This window comes from Wolffia australiana, chromosome 1 (assembly GCF_029677425.1).
Source record: "Wolffia australiana isolate 7733 chromosome 1, ASM2967742v1".
NCBI classification, from domain to species: domain Eukaryota; kingdom Viridiplantae; phylum Streptophyta; class Magnoliopsida; order Alismatales; family Araceae; genus Wolffia; species Wolffia australiana.
Window position 1 is genome coordinate 222,501 of NC_135835.1, and position 19,504 is coordinate 242,004.

General features: G+C 47.7%; 4 protein-coding genes across 4 annotated transcripts in view; 2 read left to right on the plus strand and 2 right to left on the minus strand.

Moving 5' to 3' along the window:
• LOC144699998 (BAHD acyltransferase DCR-like) overlaps positions 1 to 644 on the plus strand; it is a 1,602-nt gene extending 958 nt beyond the window's left edge. The window contains exon 1 of the mRNA XM_078571364.1: positions 1 to 644. This exon is cut by the window's left edge and continues 958 nt beyond it. Within this exon, the coding sequence (XP_078427490.1) occupies positions 1 to 575 (575 nt within the window). The 3' untranslated portion in view covers positions 576 to 644.
• On the minus strand, positions 596 to 5,465 carry LOC144699989 (flocculation protein). The gene is made up of 5 exons (XM_078571352.1): positions 4,974 to 5,465; positions 4,757 to 4,872; positions 1,650 to 1,896; positions 887 to 1,588; positions 596 to 803 (listed from the first exon to the last, which is right to left on the minus strand). Exons 1-5 carry the CDS (start codon positions 5,280 to 5,282, stop codon positions 642 to 644), a joined length of 1,536 nt encoding a protein of 511 aa, XP_078427478.1. The 5' UTR covers positions 5,283 to 5,465; the 3' UTR covers positions 596 to 641.
• Positions 5,466 to 5,707: 242 nt separating this feature from the next.
• LOC144700008 (ATP-dependent zinc metalloprotease FTSH 9, chloroplastic-like) lies at positions 5,708 to 10,083 on the plus strand. The gene is made up of 13 exons (XM_078571376.1): positions 5,708 to 6,873; positions 7,334 to 7,399; positions 7,482 to 7,616; positions 7,695 to 7,760; positions 7,843 to 8,028; positions 8,095 to 8,181; positions 8,270 to 8,383; positions 8,450 to 8,574; positions 8,666 to 8,774; positions 8,859 to 8,984; positions 9,045 to 9,368; positions 9,602 to 9,725; positions 9,797 to 10,083. The coding sequence occupies exons 1-13, from the start codon at positions 5,950 to 5,952 to the stop codon at positions 9,916 to 9,918; spliced, it is 2,508 nt and encodes an 835-aa protein (XP_078427502.1). The 5' UTR covers positions 5,708 to 5,949; the 3' UTR covers positions 9,919 to 10,083.
• A 126-nt stretch (positions 10,084 to 10,209) lies between these two features.
• On the minus strand, positions 10,210 to 11,764 carry LOC144700017 (transcription factor DIVARICATA-like). The gene is made up of 2 exons (XM_078571386.1): positions 10,733 to 11,764; positions 10,210 to 10,637 (listed from the first exon to the last, which is right to left on the minus strand). Exons 1-2 carry the CDS (start codon positions 11,107 to 11,109, stop codon positions 10,301 to 10,303), a joined length of 714 nt encoding a protein of 237 aa, XP_078427512.1. The 5' UTR covers positions 11,110 to 11,764; the 3' UTR covers positions 10,210 to 10,300.
• Positions 11,765 to 19,504: the final 7,740 nt, after the last annotated feature.

Below are 19,504 nucleotides of genomic sequence, written 5' to 3' on the forward strand. Positions count from 1 at the left end.
TGCTCTGGAAGGCCGTCACCCGCGCCAGGAAGAGCGGCGGCTGCCTTGGAGACGCGGCGGTGACTCTGCGGCTCGCGGTCAACTGCCGGCGGCGGGTGGAGCCGGCGGTGGACGCGCTCTACTTCGGCAACGCCATTCAGAGCATCCCCACGACGGCGGCGGCGGGGGACGTGGCGACGCGGGGGCTGCGCTGGACGGCGGCGCTGGTCCATGCGAGCGTGGCGGGGTACGGGGCGGAGACGGTGAGGAAGGCGGTGGCGGAGTGGGAACGGTCGCCGCGGTGCTTCCCGCTGGGCAACCCGGACGGGACGGTGCTGACCGTGGGGAGCTCGCCGCGGTTCCCCGTCTACGACAACGACTTCGGCTGGGGGCGCCCCGCCGCCGTGCGGAGCGGCCGGGCCAACAAGTTCGACGGCAAGGCCTCGGCGTTCCCCAGCGCCGCCGGCGACGGCGGCATCGATCTGGAGCTCTGCCTCTCTCCCCCAACCATGGCGGCGCTCGTCTCCGACCCCGAGCTCATGTCCCACGTGGCCGCCCCCGAGGGCCTGATTTTCTGCCGCGCTGGCGGACACTAAAATTATCGAACAATGTAAAGGACGAGAAAAAACCCGAGGAAATGAAACAAAGCACGGAGAATATACTCAGCTGCCGAGACTGTACTTGGACGGGGCCTCCGCCGCCTCGTCGTCGGCGGTTTCCGGAGCGGGCCGGGGCTGCGCGCAGGCCGCGGCGGCGGCGCCCACGTCCGTGGTGCCGGCGTAGAGCCCACGGCTGCCGGCGACCGGCAACACCCGGTTTAGGCGCTGCATGAAAGATGAATTACGTACGGGTCAGGATATATATAACAAAAAGGGGAGAATTGGAGGCAGGAGAAGCCTTCGGCGACCGTGGCGGTGGGAGCGGAGGGGGCGGACTCGATGAGCAGGCGGAGCGTCTCCCGGGCGTTCTTCTCGGCGGCTGAGTCGTCGGCCTCGGGGAGGAGGGGGGTGACGACGACGGCGGAGGAGATGGCGGGGCCGGCGCTGACCAGGTAGGCCTGGCCGGAGGAGCAGACGTCGATGACGGGGATGTGGACGATGGGGTCAGCCATGAAGGGCGTGAAATTGGGGATGAGGCGGTTCTTGGAAGGCTGTTGAGAGAGAGAAGGCAGCGGCGGGAAGGTCAACGGGAGCGCCAAAGGCCGCGGCCCTCCGTCGGGAAGAGACGGGAGGGGAGGCAGAAACAGCGGATCGGGCGAGGCGGCGGGCATGGGGAGAAAAGGCGGCGTGGGGCACCAGCAGTAGTGCGGCGAGAAGTGGACTGGGAGGTGGGCATGGGCGGCGGAAATGGCCGGAGACGGCGGAGAGAAGGTCGGAGAAGGGGCGATACTCTTCTGGGGAGATGGGTCTTGGCGGAGAAGGGAGCGAGTGAAGTCGTTGGCCGGGCGGGTGCTCGTTGGCCGGGCGACGACGGGTGGGGAGGAGGTTTCGAGTGGGACGGGAAGGCGAGGGAGATAGGCGCGGAGATGGGTGGCGAAAGAGTCGAGCCGCCGCTCCGAGATGCCCGTCAGCTGCGACAGCGACGGCCGCTTCCGAAGCAGATCCTTCATCTAAGGGCAAAGAAGGGTCAGAGCTTACGAGGGAGGGGAGCGAGCGCACGAAAGGACACACCTTGGCGAGGAGCTTGGACCCGAGGAAGGGCGATCTCTCGGAGCACCAAAAGTAAAGCAGGCGGAAGTCGGGAAGGCTGAGGAGGAACGTGCGGCCGGAGCCGTCGGCGGAAATCTCGCTGAGCGAGACTTGGGCGCTCTCGACGGCGCGGTGGGTGACCACGGCCAGGCTTTCCTTGACGCCGTCATCCCCGCAGAAGGATAGACGCATGTCGGAGGAGGGCAGTAGCGCCAGCTGCAGATAGCCCCTGGTGCATGATAAGAATACCCCATACGAGGTCGCGGTTAGTGCCGTGTGTCCAGCCCAACGAACGAAAGTACGAAACGCAACGTGATGCGCAGAGATCCCAGATTCCTCGATCAAATCAAAGATCATGATGATGATGATGATGAGGATGATGATTATCATCTTCAAGTCTGACGATGAAGCCACCGGCGCGGAACGCGGGAAAGTGAGAAGCAAACAAAACGACAATAAACGGACAAAACTACGGGCATGGAGCAGGACATCTGCGAGGATTCCTCGGAATCGGAAGAGAATAATAGGCGACTCTAGTTAATGGACGCAGTTTCCAAGAGAATAATAGAGCACAAATACGTAACTAAACAAGAAATTGATAATATAATGGGCCACGGGAAAGTCCAATCAACTCAACGACCATAAAGGACAGAGACAGTGGCCAGAATTTTTTCTGATTATTGTGATCATTATCAAAATATCCATAGAACATAGTTTTGCTATGATTTCAGTCATAAAAATAGACGCCTAATAAAGTCAACAGAAGAAGAGACTTTAAAAAGAGGCGAAGAAATATTAGATTTATGGGAAAATACACAGAAAGAGTGTTGTTTTCACTCCATCCGCGCGATTGATGGCAGGCCAGCAATTGTTCCCAACTACCCTGCTACTGTCTAAGAACACCGCCGTGAAGCTTGGCCAAAAATGGAAATGATACAGAGGAGAGAGTTTAAACGCGGCGTACAGGGACATAAACCAACTTTACCTCCTCACAATTCAGAGATCAGTCTAGTACATTAGAAGCCCAGTTTACCTACAATAAAAACATTTTCATTTGGGACGAAGAACCGCTAATTACTCCAAACAATAGCAGATTAAACGGCCACTACGACATAACTTTCCAAACATTATGCCCTACATTCGAGTTCCAAGTAGACGCAACTATTTTCTCGTCTCCTAGAAATCGTAAATAAAATCCTACCTACGATTTTCTGGTTCGACCTAGCCCCATGCACCCGAGTAAACTGACCTAAATGTAGATCATAGGATAACAATAGAGTACAAAAGAAATCGAATAGATTAAATACTCAGAAACGTCAAGGGACACGTGAAAAGGATGGGATTTTGAGACGGTATAGTCACGGTCTTGATAATATTGTAGTCAGTGTCAGTGAGAAACAAACTTTTACCCAAAAAACTTGGGGGCGTTCATAGGAAACGCCACAAGGTCCTTTGGAGGACTTATTGTCAAAGAGGCAAGAGTGCTCGTCAATGCCCACCAGACTGGGCCCATCTGACCGTTGGACGGACCAGCCAGTGGCCCATTAAGTATCTTTCCTTTCTAAAAGAAAGAACGCTTTGGACTGTTTTCTGGGGAGGGTTGCTTCAAGTACCTAGTAAGAACGATTAGGGTTGCTTACGAAGACTTAGGATAGTTTTCTGGATCTCCCCAGCTCCATCCATCTAAGAGACTCCATACAAAGTTCAGCAGGGTGAAGATCTCCCATTTATCTTCGTCATATCCCTCACTCCAACCCAACAACTCCTACATAGATGACTAGAAAGCTAATATATATTCAAACTAAAGCAACAAGTTGTCACCAAGGTTAGTCATGTGTGTCCTCGTGGGTCGTTCTACTTACCAGAAAGGACATGAATGTTACTACCATCCTCTTTGACACAAATTGATAGTAACTAAGCATGCTGATTTCACCTGGTGCACAAAAACAACCAACCACAAACTATTTTATTCCAGCCTCCTCGGATCTAAGTACCAGACCCTTGGTTAGTGGTTCTACAACACACCTAATGCAGCAAGGCACTCAACCACCGATGATTTCTTCTTTACCATCCTCCCTTACCAATTAGAAATGTGGTCATCTCTGGGGAAAAGTTCCTGTGTGAAGATTGTTTCCCTCTTATTCACACCAATGTGAGGAATGCCGACCATCTAATGGAAACCACCATGAGGGCCTGTCCTGAAACCGTTCTGCTCCCGTGAGTATCTCAAGAGACCTTGAGAATTTGTTGGCCCCATGTCTCAATGTGCGTAGAATAGTTCCAGTACAAGCAACTCACCATCCAACTAGGTCGAGGGACAAATATATTCCCATCCGATGCACCATCGCCTTTGCCTCGAGGAGGGGAGCTAGGAGACCTTTCCATAGCCACTTCGCCGTTTTATAACCTATAGTCGAGTTTCCACAGCCCATGAAATATTTCTGACCAATCTACAACAATTGTCTATACTTATCAAGGTATGGAATCCAACAATAATCCAACATCATTGGGAGATAGTGTTGGAAGGCGAAATGGCAGTTTTGAGAAAAATCAAACAAGGAAATTAGTCAAAATCCCACCTGGAAGAAACTAAGTTGGATGTAGATGGGTTTATGGACAAGTCAAGGTGTACAAGGCCTGGTTGGTGGCACAGCGTGATACACAAACATATTGGGTTTACTACATCTGGAAGGAAACATGAGATCTCATGTTCCAACTTAACATGTTTGGTTCAATTTATTCAAGAGAAGCCAAGAACTTAACATAACTTTGAAGCAAGTTGAGTTCCGCAGGCCCATGAGGAGCCTGAAATGGGATCATTTACGAACCAAAAGAATTGTTCGCTATATTTTGTGCTTCACCACAGAACAGTATGGAACTGAGAGCTGCAACAGCCTCATTAAGCAATAAACATGAAGCCATCTCTGATCTATTACACAAAAAGACCAGCAAATATAACTACGAAGAATGGCATCAAGCCGATTTATAAAATCATAGAATTAACAAAAATCATGAATCGAGGCACCAGAGAGCTGAAACCATTCGAGCAAAAAATGGCATGTAATGATGCTTTTGGCGTGAGAAATTACTTGGTTGTTGTTGGACAAAGAAGTGTCCCACGCTTGTCGACCTTTCCGACGCGAATCGACACGAGAGGAACACAAAGACACCTTGACAGCGTTCCAATCTCCGCGGCTTCAAAATGCTGCAAAAAAAAAGGAAAAGGAACAGCAATCAGAACTGCACAAGAACTCCATAATGAAACGGAATTCAATATGGCAAGGCAGACAAAGCCGCGAAATTGACCTGAACCAACTGAGACACGAGCCTATCCTCCGCCATGCCGCAAGAGACATTCAACTTAAAAAGAGGTTTGAGTCTCTCATCGACACGACAGGCCCCAACAACATGAAGATCAAGAGCCCGCAACCATTGCAGCACACCTCTCTCCAGATCATCAGAGGCCGACGAAAGACCACCGTGATGGTCGCCGTCATCATCCGACGCGGTGCTTTCTCCTTCACCGGCATCTGATCCCTCCCCTTCTGAGCCAACGACAGGGAACGGATCGTCTGCTTCTTCTCCACTAGAAGAATTATCCCTCGCGTATACCATTTTGGCAACCAAAATCAGAGTAGAAATAAGCGCACAACCACTCGAATCCAACAATCTGAGCTATGAATTCCTACCAGCAACAAAAACCCTGACCGATACTCCCGATTATCCAGATCTTAGTTAATTATTTTCTCCTCGCGAGCACTCGACGAGAACGCATAAAAATCAATCTGTTTGATCAAGGCAAGCCGAAGTCCGGCACGGACGCGAAACGCTTCCTCAACCATCCCGAACAAAGAGGTTGGAGTCCGGATCCGAAATGACACTTGTCTGCTTCTCATTGGTTGATTCTTGTTCTTGCCGAGGACCCACCTGACTTTTCGGTTACGGGGTTGGGCCGGTCTGGGATTCCACTGGGCCCATTAGAAGAAGTCGTGAGGGGTCAGCCTTGTCTATAGTTGTATATTATTTTAGCAGTGGATCAAAGGGAAAAATAGGAGAGAGAGGGTTCTAGCGAGTAGCGACGGCGAACACCACGGCCTTATTGTCTGGCGAGGCAGAGTTCCTTATCCGTCGTCGTCCTCCTGCGTCGAAAATATCCGCGGGACTTGCCATTCTCGATGCTGTCGAATGAATATTCATGATTAGGGTTTGATTGCGAGGTAGAAGATTTGATCGAACTGCGAAGAATCTCCGGCGATCGGCGTTGCTTCTCGTCTTCTTTGGTATGTCCTGCGCGGTCGAATCCGTCCGATATGTCGTCCATGGGAGCTTCCCGTCGACGTCTCAGTGCATCAGGAACAGAGAATTCCGCTGCCGATCGGTGCGTTTGCGCGGGCGATCTCGCGACCTACCGTTTGAATCGGCTCGCCTTCTCTGCCGGAGTCCCCTGTACCTGTCCGTCATCAATTTCCCTAGAAAGGGTCGAGTTTGCGGGGGCTTGATCGACGTCTGGGGCGGGGGAGCGCTCGGATATTCAAGACGGCGCGGGCAGAAGCTTGAAGGACTCCGAGCTGCGGACAGTTCGGAAGGGGGCGCCAGCGATTCGACTGTTGCTAACGGAGAGAACAACGGGGAGTCTCCTCCAGTGGACGGCGGCGTCGGTAACTCCCCCTCGCCTTCGTCGCCATCGTCGTCTTCAACCTCGTCGTCTTCCAGAGGAGAGAAGACGTGGAAAAGCCGGTGGTGGAAGAAGGGTAAGTGGCAGTGGCGGCCTGTGATACAGACCCAGGAGATTGGGGTTCTGTTCTTGCAACTCGGCCTCGTGATGTTTGCCGTTAGAATGCTTCGTCCGGGTCTCCCTCTGCCGGGCTCGAGCCCGCGGGTGCCAGTTACGTTTGTGAGTGTTCCCTTCAGCGATTTCTTAAGCAAGATCAACAACAACCAGGTGAAGAAAGTGGAGGTTGATGGCGTTCATATCATGTTCCGATTGAGATCGGACGAACCGGTTGTCGAAAAGGAAATTACAGGGAGTTTAAACGTACAAGAAGCGGAGGCGACGTTGCTCAGGACCGTGCCCCCAACTAAGAGAGTTGTGTACTCGACGACCCGCCCCGCCGACATTAAGACCCCCTACGAGAAGATGTTGGAGAACGACGTCGAGTTTGGATCACCGGATAAGCGATCAGGAGGTTTTATTAACTCAGTCCTGGTAATTCCTCTCATTTATGTTCTAGATATGAGTTTCAGAAGACTTCAACTCTCTTATTTTTCTCTCCCTTTGTACTTTAAATCTTTGTATAGCTCCTTTGGTCTCCACGCACGGAAAAGTGTGCAGACGTCCTAGTGACCGATCGTGGCATGGCTTTTTCATCAGAATCACTAGGTCGAGAAATAATTCCACCCAGCTAAAAAAACATGCATGAATTTTGTACTCTCGTATCTCTAAGTCATCGATAAGTCTCAAAATGGGAACATCTTATTTAAATCAGAGCACCTAGAGTTAGTTAAAATGTAGAGGAATACTTTAATATGTATTATAAATCTTGCATGCCATAGGACATGTTCTGGAAACTTTCTTAGTAATGCCCTGCAAGGGGAATATCCATATTCTAGTGTCGCCGCTTGGTGCTGGATCGCTGCTGATTTACGTCTCTTCTATGTTTTATCAGGTTACTATTTTCTACATTGCGTTGTTGGCAGGGCTGCTCCACCGTTTTCCGATAAGTTTTTCTCAGGTACGAGCGGAATTCAGGTCCTTAACCTTAATTTCTATAGCTCACTTCTAGACGGGGCTGAATTTACTTCGCCTCCTTTTAGCGAACAACTGGTCAGTTGAGAAGTCGCAAGTCATCGACTTCCGGGGGATCCAAGTCGTCAAAGCTATCTGATATCATCACCTTCTCCGATGTGGCTGGGGTTGACGAGGCTAAGGAAGAGCTGGAAGAAATTGTGGTATTATGATAGAACCTTTTGATTAATACAGAGTAATTGACCAATGCTTTCCACTTTAATGGTGAATGGTTTGACTAGGAATTCCTGCGGAACCCAGAAAAGTATCTCCGACTCGGAGCTCGGCCTCCTCGGGGAGTTCTTTTGGTGCGATTTCTACCCTCTCAGCAAGATTTTCTCTCATGCTCTCGAATCGATAGGTGATGCAAGTTCTTGGTATATTCTTCAGGTGGGCCTTCCAGGGACGGGTAAGACCCTCCTGGCAAAGGCTGTAGCCGGGGAAGCCGAGGTTCCTTTCATCAGTTGTTCAGCCAGTGAGTTCGTGGAGCTTTACGTCGGCATGGGTGCCTCCCGAGTTCGTGATCTCTTTGCCAGGGCCAAGAAGGAAGCTCCTTCGATTATTTTCATCGACGAGGTAAGAAGAAACCAATTCTTCTTCTTCTCCCTTTCTGTTAGTTTAATCACTTCATTTCTCCTTCAGATTGATGCAGTGGCGAAATCCCGCGATGGTCGGTTCCGCATAGTGAGCAATGACGAGCGTGAGCAGACCCTCAACCAGTTGCTGACTGTAAGTCCCACAACACAAGGTTCCGTTCAGCAAAGAAAATATATTCTTTGTGGTTCACTTATCTGATATTATTATTCAATTTTCTCAGGAGATGGACGGGTTTGACAGTAACTCTGCAGTCATTGTCCTTGGAGCGACCAATCGTGCAGACGTTTTAGATCCTGCTCTTCGTCGTCCTGGGCGGTTTGACCGCATAGTCATGGTCTGTAGTTTTGCTCTTATTTAACTTTCTCGATGTTCGTTGGCATCATTCATGGTAATTCCGCAGGTGGAGACTCCTGACAAGCTGGGAAGAGAGGCCATTCTCAACGTCCACGTTTCCAAGAAGGAGCTTCCTCTGGCATCTGATGTCAAACTCGGTGAAATTGCCTCAATGACAACTGGCTTCACTGGGTGTGTGGACTTATATCTCTGTCGTCGCTGTGTCAACTGTCTAATCGATCTTCTCAGTCGTTCATTTTGCTTCTTTGTTTGACTTGTGCAGAGCAGACCTGGCAAACCTGGTCAACGAGGCTGCGTTGCTGGCTGGCAGAGCCAGCAAGTCCGTCGTCGAGAAGTTTGATTTCATCCAAGCTGTCGAACGGTCTATTGCAGTATGGCTTGAGAACTCATTGTCCACACCCTAGACTTCATGCATGCAGTGGAGTCAACCTCACTGGCTGCTTGCTTGCTCTCAGGGGATAGAAAAGAAGAACGCCAAGCTGCAGGGGAACGAGAAGGCAGTGGTGGCCCGCCACGAAGCGGGGCATGCCGTCGTTGGCACTGCCGTTGCCAAGCTGCTCCCCGGCCAGCCACGTGTTGAGGTAACATATTTGTTTAGTGCCCAGATTTGAGAAAATGCCTTAAATTGTTCATTGGTGCAGAAATTGAGCATTTTGCCGAGGTCCGGGGGTGCTCTGGGGTTCACGTACACGCCTCCAACGACAGAGGACCGGTACTTGCTGTTCGTAGACGAGCTGCGAGGGAGGCTGGTGACGCTGCTGGGAGGCCGGGCGGCGGAGGAGATTGCCTTCTCAGGCCGAGTCTCCACGGGGGCCCTGGACGACATTCGGAGGGCCACAGACATGGCCTACAAGGCCGTCGCCGAGTATGGACTCAGCCCAAATATCGGGCCCATCTCCCTCTCCACTCTCTCCGGCGGTGGCCTGGACGACTCTGGCGGCGGCGCTCCCTGGGGCAGAGACCAGGTTCGTGTTAAGATTCAAGCATTGACCAGTAGACTAAAATCTATAGCTAATTCCGAGGCAGTCAAATTTATAGCTAAGTATCACTGGAATCTTAAACAGTCAAATTCACATTTCATGCAGTTGACCACAATCTTAAAGAGTCAAATTCACATTTCGTGCAGTTGACCACAATCTTAGAGAGTCAAATTCCCATTTCGTGCAGTCAAATTTTGCATCGTCTGTTCATGTGGCAGGGGCATCTTGTGGACATGGTCCAGAGAGACGTGAGGGCTCTGCTGCTGTCGGCGCTCGAGGTGGCGCTTGTCGTCGTGCGGGCGAACCCCGACGTGGTGGAGGGCCTCGGAGCTCACCTCGAAGGTGGTAGACTCCGTCGTGGAATTCTAATCATGGGTAATTACGGGCGTAATCTTGACTGGTTTGCTGCGCAGGGAAGGAGAAGGTGGAAGGGGAGGAGCTGCAGGAGTGGCTCAAGCGGGTGGTGGCCCCCGCCGAGCTGAGCCACTTCGTGCGGGGCGCCCAAGAGAAGAACCTCATCCCGCAGGAGTCGTAGCTGCCCGACGCGTGGCACCACGTGAATTCGACACGTAGAGAGGAATAGAAGCGTGAGGGAGAGGGACTGCCTCCTGCTTTGCGCTCTCTCTCTCTCTCTCTCTCTCGATAGTGTATAGTTTCTGTCTGTCTCATCGATGGTCACTCCCCGTTGAACAGTGTATAAGCCGGCCCCGGCTGCCCCCCCCCCTTGCACTCTCTCTCTCTCCCTCTCTAGATTCGCCCAGATGGCTGACACCTGTCCACTCTTAAGTGGTCGGCGGGCCCTGGCTTCTATCTGATGGCCACTGTAGAGAGAGAAGGGCATGGACGGAATCAAAGGGTCGCGTCTCCGCCAAATAAAGAATATCTTTGTAGAGGATTTCTATTGGCCGCCGGGTGAGCTACATGGCCCGAAAGAGGGAGTCTCGCTGTCCCCCCCTGGCGGCGGATCCCTCCGTCGATTCGAATTTCACCGCGTGATTGGGCGACGCCGCCGCCGGCGGGTTGTGGGCGGCGGAGGGCTTGCCGGCGGGAGGCGGCGGCGCCGTCTCGGACATGTTGGCGGTGGTGATATCGTGGATGCTGGAGCGCCGCTTGTCCTTGCCGGCGGAGCCGAGCCGGATGAAGTACTTCTGGGCGTGGCTGGCGACCTGGGTCGGCGTCCGGGTCGTGACGAAGTTCCGAGAGATGTTCCTCCAGTCCCCTTTCCCGTACTTCTTCAGACCCATCAAGAACTTCCTGCGTCCAAAACCAGAGCAGCTTAAAAAACCCAGATCGCGGCGAGGAAGTGGGACAATGGCCCGCCCAAGAGTCAGTCTCGGGATTGTTCTCACTTGTGCTCCTCCTCCGTCCACGGCACGCCCTTCTTCCGCTCCTGCTCCGCGGGCCGCGCCGCGCCGGGCCTGCCGGCGGGGGCGTACATGGTGAACGGCGCCGCGCCGTAGGGCGGCGGCGGGAAGAGCCCCGCCTCGATGTGGCTGACGTCATTCTCCAGCACCTGGTAGTGCCTGAAAACATCATCCGCGGTCTTCCCGGAGATCATGCTCGCCACCTTCTGCCACCGATCGGGCGTCCCCTCGTCGACCAGCGCCAGCGCGTTCTCGAACTGCTCGTTCTCCTCGTGCGTCCAGTGCGCGGCGGCGCTCCGCCCGCGCCCGCCGCCGAAGAGGAAGGAGCTCGCCGGAGAGAGGATCTCCATTCCCGACCACATCTTCTCTGGACAATTCGAGGTGCACCGGTCGTGTTGGGAGGAAAACCCTTCACGATGAGGTGGCCCTCGTGCGTTTGTGGAGGAGGGATCAAAAACCCTAGGAAAAGGCCCCGCCTTGAGAAGGATTTCAAGATTCGAGGGGGAAGCCAGAGAAAAAGGGGGAAGCAGAAGGCTGAGAGGGAATCTGCAGGAGAGAGGAGGGGGAGAAAAGAACGGCGACCAGTCACAGAGAAGAGAACTGGGCAGTGATTAGGGGTCTAGACCCCCTTAGATAAGTGAATCTACGAGTGCCGCGTCTCTCGCTCCCAAGGCGGGGGAGTGGGGGCCCTGCCATTGGCTCTTGGAAGACGACAGTGGCCACCGCGGACCCAGATGAAAAGCCCCCCCTTCCTCCGGTAAGATCACCAAGAAAAAAAACAAAAAACAAGGCAACACAATGATCATAGTGGTATTTTTTTAGCTCATACGCAACCCAATCTCTCTCTCTCTCTCTCTCTCGGACGGAGAGGGTACAAGCAACGGCAGGGGAATGTCTCCTGAGGACTCGAGTCAGCGAATCGCTCGACGCGCCGCGAAGAAAAGAAGCGGCGAGATCTCCTCTTTTTCCCTGCATGTGACTCTCCCCCTTCCCCCCCCCCCTCATTTATTGATCGCCATCACTGTCCATAGCCTTCTCGAGCATGGTCCTCTCTTTGCCGCAGGACCAACTCCTTAGTTAAGTTTCCTTCCACGCCAAACCTCTCTCTCTCCCTCTCTCTCTCTCTCTCTCTCTCTCTCTCTCTCTCTCTCCCTCTCTCTCTCTCTCTCTCTCTCTCTCTCTCTCTCTCTCTCTCTCTCTCTCTCTCTCTCTCTCTCTCTCTCTCTCTCTCTCTCTCTCTCTCTCTCTCTCTCTCTCTCTCTCTCTCTCTCTCTCTCTCTCTCTCTCTCTCTCTCTCTCTCTCTCTCTCTCTCTCTCTCTCTCTCTCTCTCTCTCTCTCTCTCTCTCTCTCTCTCTCTCTCTCTCTCTCTCTCTCTCTCTCTCTCTCTCTCTCTCTCTCTCTCTCTCTCTCTCTCTCTCTCTCTCTCTCTCTCTCTCTCTCTCTCTCTCTCTCTCTCTCTCTCTCTCTCTCTCTCTCTCTCTCTCTCTCTCTCTCTCTCTCTCTCTCTCTCTCTCTCTCTCTCTCTCTCTCTCTCTCTCTCTCTCTCTCTCTCTCTCTCTCTCTCTCTCTCTCTCTCTCTCTCTCTCTCTCTCTCTCTCTCTCTCTCTCTCTCTCTCTCTCTCTCTCTCTCTCTCTCTCTCTCTCTCTCTCTCTCTCTCTCTCTCTCTCTCTCTCTCTCTCTCTCTCTCTCTCTCTCTCTCTCTCTCTCTCTCTCTCTCTCTCTCTCTCTCTCTCTCTCAAAAGCTGTGACTGTCAGTTGGTAAGAGTTAAATAGAAAAAGGGAATTTAGCACCCTGCAGGCTAGAACTTTCAAAGTTTGGCAGATACATGCCAAACTTTGAATTTGACATCCTACAGTCCAGATATTTTTAATCTGCCATATCTAGGACGCGCCCGCTTACGTGGACACCGCCTGCCTGCCAGGTGGAATCCGGAGAGTCCACGTAAGACGGGATTCTACCTGGAAGCCAGGCGGTGTCCACGTCAGATACCCGATTTCTTAGGGGATCGAAGGGAGAAGGGAGAAGGGAAAGGGGAAGGGGAAAGGCCTCCGGCGGGGAAGATTTCTGAGGCTGCCGGAGGCCTTCCCAGAGACGTCCCACACCAGGCCTCCGGAAAGGCCTCCGCGACCTGGGAGGGCCTCCGGCACCAGGCCTCCGGAGGCCATCGGAGGCCATGCTGCCGGGAGATCACCCAGAGGTCTCCGGTGGCCGCCGGAGGTCTCCCGGCGTCCTGCGTGGCCTCCAACGGCCCCCCGGACAGCCTACCTCAAAATCTGAAGAAAAACCTAAAAATCAAGAAAAAAACCAACCTTCGGCTCCCCATCGACCCCTCTTCCGGTTAAAGCTCTTGAATCCTCGCCCAAAATCTTCGCCCGAATCTGGCAGCCTCAGAAATCTTCCCTGCCGGAGGCCTTTCCCCTTCCCCTTTCCCTTCTCCCTTCTCCCTTCGATCCCCTAAGAAATCGGGTATCTGACGTGGACACCGCCTGGCTTCCAGGTGGAATCCCGTCTTACGTGGACTCTCCGGATTCCACCTGGCAGGCAGGCGGTGTCCACGTAAGCGGGCGCGTCCTAGATATGGCAGATTAAAAATATCTGGACTGTAGGATGTCAAATTCAAAGTTTGGCATGTATCTGCCAAACTTTGAAAGTTCTAGCCTGCAGGGTGCTAAATTCCCATAGAAAAAAGACGAGAGATGGAGAGAGAGACGTTACGTGGCCGGCAACGACTGCGAATAATTCATGATGGGAGAGCTTACCAAGCTCCAGATTTTCATTTATGATGTCGTTGTTGTTCATTCATCCCCTCCGTCTCGTCAACCTCTTCAAGTTTTCATCGCCGCACACTGTTCTCACCGCAGTGGAGAGCGACAGACAGAGAGAGGGATGACGAAGACGCATCGGTTGACGCTTCCAATCATCGGGTGACACGAGAATTTTCCTTGATGTGATGGATGACAGGTAGCATATGACATGACGTGACGTTTTGGGTCACATGGATGACGAACTATTAGAATGATTTTAAAGTGTAAGGATGTTTATAATTCATCTTGTAATACCGGTGCATTATGTTCTTTCATTAGGCGTGTACTTTATATAAAATAAATGTTATGTTATCCCGCTAAGCAATATGTTTTTCCCAAGTAAACAGTGCAAAAGTGTTTTGAGAAGATTATATTATTCTTAAGTATAGACTAATAGGTTCTCTTTTAGGGAATCTGTAATATAATATGAAATTAAACAGTGCACTGGATATTTTAGGAAAGAGAATTCAACAATTAATGCCAAGATATTACTATAATGTTATGTTAGAATATTTCTGTTATTTGTCATCGTTATATATAGTGTGAAGATTGTTTGAGACGGTAATATTAATTTATGACTCGAGTAATGGGTTCTCTTAATAGGGAGTCTATGATTATAACATATAAAGTATATGGATCACATTAGATAGTAGGGTCATAGGATATAGAACCTCTCTTGACAAGTTCTCACTTGATTGCACCTAATTAGCTAGGTTACCCTTTGATTCCCATACTTTCTCTCTGCCACTCTTGCCATACCCCACGTAATATCCTACACTTTTTTTTCTAAATTAGCAAAACACATGGTGTCGGGTACGTCCAACCCTGCGGTTGTGCCCGTAGACCGATCCATCCTTGCCATGGACGCCACCCAGGGAGATTTTAAATATGAAGTAGATTGTTTATCAGTGTTTATAGTCATGGAGCAAGAAAATAAAAAGGTACATGAGTGATACCTAGCAGGCACTCTGAGAAGGGAGCTCATGTCAACATCTCACCAAGTCCCCTTGCAACAGTGATGATGCATGGAGTGTGCGGAGCTCTCCCCGCTGTCGACAGGTGGCATCATTGAGACACTTGCCGAGACATCAGTCAGGCGAGAGGGTGAGCACTCTCGCCTCCAATGCACCATGCAATACGACAGTCAATAATGTCCCACACTTAGGTGCACTTGAGAGCCTACAACTGTCGTCGATCCCAATGCAAGGGTTGCTTGAGAGTAGGGTACTATCGTTTAGGATGTCTACAAAACTGGGTATCGGATACAATAATAAATTTTTTATATATTTTGTTACCAGTAATTCCTACTTAACATCCAATATCCATCATCAGATAATGACAATGGATATTGGATAACAAATAGATTTCCATAAGTTATCCGTAAAGGGCCCTCTATCTATCATCGTTCCATGTTTTAATATAAGTTTTGACTTCTATATACAATTTCAGTAATGTATATCAGATAAGGATAATAATATGTTTTATTGGGCTGATGAGCATCTTTCGCATTTTATAGGCCCAATATGCCTCTATTTGCATATTGAGCCAATGTGAGTATAAGTTAGGGGCAAGTCAAGTGTAAACTGCATGGCTGTGGCAGACCTGGCCGCGAGACGGAGTTTCGACGACAAGTGGGTGATGGAGGAGAAATGGTGATTCGGCTGCAAGATGGAGGTGTGATGGTGAGTCAACGATGGAGGTTTTACAAAGGTGTGAGGGAGGTTCATAGGTGAGACAAAGGTTCCACACTACGACAACAACGAAGGTGCCCTTTTATCATTTGACATCTTTCTCTTCAGATTTCAAGACCGATCCAAAATGTTGATTTTTTCATTGTTAGATAATTTTAGTTTTCTCATGCCCATAATGTTCATTTTTCCTACCACAATTATTTGAAGTTACACATGCTCTCTCACTATTGTAACAATTTACATATAGTAACAATTTGGATGATTTGCATCACTCTTAGTGATAATGCCTCCTTTTTCTTTCTCCCTATGATTTTACTTTTTTGTTGCAGTCGAATTTAGTCAATTCGTCAGTTTACATTGAATCACGGTAACTGGAATCAGATATGAAGATTATGTGGCACACTTAATAATGATAGATAATGTACCTCCTTTCAATTGGTTTTGTGATGATGGTGAAGAGGATGATAACACTTTTTTTGATGGGAATGACAATTTGGTTATTGTTTGTCAAACTTTTGTCAAAAGATTACGTAGGAAATATTTTATTGATAAAAGCTAGATAACTTCTTTGGATTCATTTGTATCTCAATAATGGTTCATGTAATCAAACCTGAAGATTATATTTTACGAATATGAGATCAAACATATTTAGATAATTTTTTTTCTTCCAGTTTAATATTTGGAGCAAATATGGAGCAATTCGAAGGTACTTGAGGGTAAGTGTATGAAATTCTGAATGAAATAATTATGTATTGTCCAAAGCTCTTCATACATTGAATGACATTTTGAGACATGTTGAGTATGAGCGAAGTCACTTCTCTTTATATTTATCCTTCAGGTAACATTAAGACACATAGTTTCTCTTGCTTGTTCTTGTTAGTAGTTAATACAGCTACTTTTTTTACTTTGGCCATATTCATTATGATATTTCTATCATGTATAATATTATTCTGTTTCAAATTTTATTTATTATATAGAGTTACATTAGGTATATTCATACATTTTTTCATTTACTTATTAAATAAATTGCATTATGCATAGAACTTAATCTTTACCTAACCAACTGACATGCCGATGGCAAAGGCTCTTTACCCCAAATGGAGAAGGGATTGGCTTACGATAAATTACTAGGAGAGCATGCCTCTGACGTGTTGGAGCTGCGTCAACTAACCAAATGGTCCCTGATACGAAAATACTTTACTTTTTGGAGATTTCACATTTGAGATTGAACTTTGTTGAGCAAAGAATGTGACAAAGGCCTTCCAAGTGAAGTGAACAATTCAAGGTAGTACAAGCGCCCTCTATGTCATTTCAGATTTGTTCATCTTAAAAACATGATACATTGAATGACAGTACTAGTATGCATAGTTGAATAGATGACAGAACATTGGGTCCCTTTGGTGGAAGGCCACCCTTTATATGTCAAAGGCGAAAAGAGAGAAAGGACTTCATTACTAAGCTTATCTATTGCACTAACTTGACGTGGTGTTGGGTTGATATTGATGTGTGGACATGTGGAGATATGTGAAGCAGACTAAGGTGCCCTATCCTAGTGCATGGTCATCAAGTCATAGATGATGAAGTTGTTTGAGAGGATGAGGGTGGAGCCCATGTGTACGATATGCGATGTGGAGCACCTATGGGTCACACCAGATGCATGGACATCGACGAATAGTTGTAAAAGTTTGGGTGTAACATTCATTAGATTGATGATAATTGGACCCATCATGAGTGTGCCCTTGTCATTAATGAGCTCTATTACGAAACCCCGCCCACCACTTACCCCTGGGTTTCCTTTGGATGCCCCATCTACGTTTAACTTGTACATGGATGTCATGGGTGGAACCAAATAAATAAAATTTTACTTGATGAATATGCATGATATGACTAATGGGAAGGTTCCAAATCCTTAATCACACCATCTCTGTTTTAGAAGTGACCTTCAAAGGTTTGATAATCTCATCCATAGTCTTAATCCATAACTTTATTGATTCCATGATGGACCAATATCCTTTATTTCTGTTTTCCCACTTTTGGCAATTTATTTTATTCCATGTCTCCCACAACAAAAATATGAAGCATAGCTTTTAAGAGTAGTGGCTTTACTTTCTCTCATTGTGTAATCTATAAAATATTGAATCCAATGCATGAGTGAGAATTCTGACATGTTTGGAATTTCCCAAGCTTTATGCATCCATCTCAATGTATATGTGGCCCATTCACCTTAGAAAAATAGATGATCACAATCCTAAATATATAAATTTCTAAGGCTAGACACCATATGAATTCCTAATTTCTTTACAGATGTATCCATCAGCAATGTATTTCTTAACAACCTCCATATACAAAATTGGATTTTAGTATGCAACTTCATTTTCCACATCACATCACCTAAATCTTTAGGTTTCTTGGTACGAAAATATTGCTAAGAAAATTTGGTTGTGAAAATACTATGCACATATCACGATGTCTTTTTCCCTGATTTCTCAATATTGGTGTCACTAATCTTTGTAGGGATAGTCTCTGAAAAACCACAACCCCTAAGGTATTCTTCCCAATCTTGTTGTAATAAATTTTCAACAGTTATGTTGAGATCTGGACATGTGGTGCCAGGGAAATTCTCTTGGCATCCTAAACCTGTACAGTTTGTTGACTAAGCAATATTTCTTGCCCTATCAAATTGAGATTTTGAATTCTTTTAGGCATCCTCTAGCCTATGACATTCAAATCCCAACTTCCAAACTTGACTCTTAGCAATCTAGTCCTAAGGTTGTATTTCATATGAAAATACCAAGCTTTTTTCAAAATCTCACACATACTTTGAATCCCCAAACCGTTTTCATCTTAAAGAAAACAAACATTTTCCCAAGATATCCAATGATGGTGTGTCCGGATTCTACTATTGGCCCATAAAAATTGTGCTAAGATCTGTTAATTGATGTAAAAATGTTTTAAGATAGATCATAAACTGACAGAACGTGGATGGGCATACTATTTAAAACAAACATCATCAATGTTAGTCGTCCTACAGGGGACAAAAGTTTACCCTTCCATCCTTCCAATTTCCATCAAGTCTTCATATGAAGTCCATCAAAATAAATAGGTTTAACTTGACGACTGAAGATAGAGCATCCTAAGTAAATGGAAAGGATCCGACATTGATATCTATATAATCTTGAATTTTAGTCTTCTTATGTGTAGACATCTTTGCAGACATATAAAATGTACTTTAGTTTTATATATTGTTTGACCTCAAAATATTTCAAAAATGCACTTTCATGTTCTTGAGGGAGTTTTTTTCATATAGAAATATACTTGTTGTAAGAATTGGTGGCCTAAAGAGCCAATCAAAGTACATTCTTGAGTTTATAGTTAATTCTATCGAGACTCTTGTTTTCATTATTTCTATATTGTACATATATGATTAATGAAGTCCCAGGTAATGTCCATATGTTTGAGTGAATTATGAAGAGTTCATAATTTAGGGATCACTAGACTCAAAGGACATTAACCTAAACAATCCCATTCGAAGGAAGTCTAGTAAGGGACACTAGATATTCCGGAAAGAGTGGTGACATCTTTCATGATCACTTGGATGATGATAATGGCCGTTCCCAATAGCCATTTGTGTGATGACACTAATGATGGATGTCAGGTGCTTCTTGGTAAGAAGAAGTTCACTGTATTGATCCGTATGAATCACCTGGATGGTTAAACATCTAAGTCAACCAGGAAGATTCATGTTGTCATAGTATCAATGGTCCTTTGACCTAAGGTATCAAAGATATCTTGTGGTACGAAAGTTGTGCTTTGATCATGTTGACAAAGGCTTCTATTTAGAGGCCCGGTATAAATATGATTGGGCACTTCTAGAGTATCATGGAGGTAATTGAATAGCCGATTAGGAATCATTCAACTTGATGAATAGAAGTTATGGTCTTACTAATAGATTGCAGTGAATCTCTGGCCAGAGTAATAAAGGAGATTCCAATGATGTGATTCATTGGAGATCTCTTATGCAATCATATTAAAATTGATTCATATGATTGGGATTTGACTGAACCACCATATCCCAGATATCAATCATGAGATCATTAATGAATGAAGGACTATATTGATATGGTATTGATAACAGAAAGGTTTTCATGAAGCAAAATGCATGGATGAAATTCATTTGTCTTCTAGGCTAATGCAAGTGAAGCTTGTCCTTATGGCATGGCAGGAGACTCAACTAACCAATTAGGTTAAATTGGTCAAGG

Coding starts and splice junctions, on each gene's coding strand:
- LOC144699989 (XM_078571352.1), bottom strand. CDS start 5,282: ATGGTATACGCGAGGGATAATTCTTCTAGTGGAGAAGAAGCAGACGAT. Junction 1,589..1,649: donor GGTCCAAGCTCCTCGCCAAG/GTGTGTCCTTTC, acceptor CTTTGCCCTTAG/ATGAAGGATCTGCTTCGGAA. Junction 804..886: donor CCTCCGCTCCCACCGCCACG/GTCGCCGAAGGC, acceptor TCTTTCATGCAG/CGCCTAAACCGGGTGTTGCC.
- LOC144700008 (XM_078571376.1), top strand. CDS start 5,950: ATGTCCTGCGCGGTCGAATCCGTCCGATATGTCGTCCATGGGAGCTTC. Junction 7,761..7,842: donor CTCCTCGGGGAGTTCTTTTG/GTGCGATTTCTA, acceptor TATATTCTTCAG/GTGGGCCTTCCAGGGACGGG. Junction 8,575..8,665: donor ATGACAACTGGCTTCACTGG/GTGTGTGGACTT, acceptor TGACTTGTGCAG/AGCAGACCTGGCAAACCTGG.
- LOC144700017 (XM_078571386.1), bottom strand. CDS start 11,109: ATGTGGTCGGGAATGGAGATCCTCTCTCCGGCGAGCTCCTTCCTCTTC. Junction 10,638..10,732: donor TGGACGGAGGAGGAGCACAA/GTGAGAACAATC, acceptor TTTTGGACGCAG/GAAGTTCTTGATGGGTCTGA.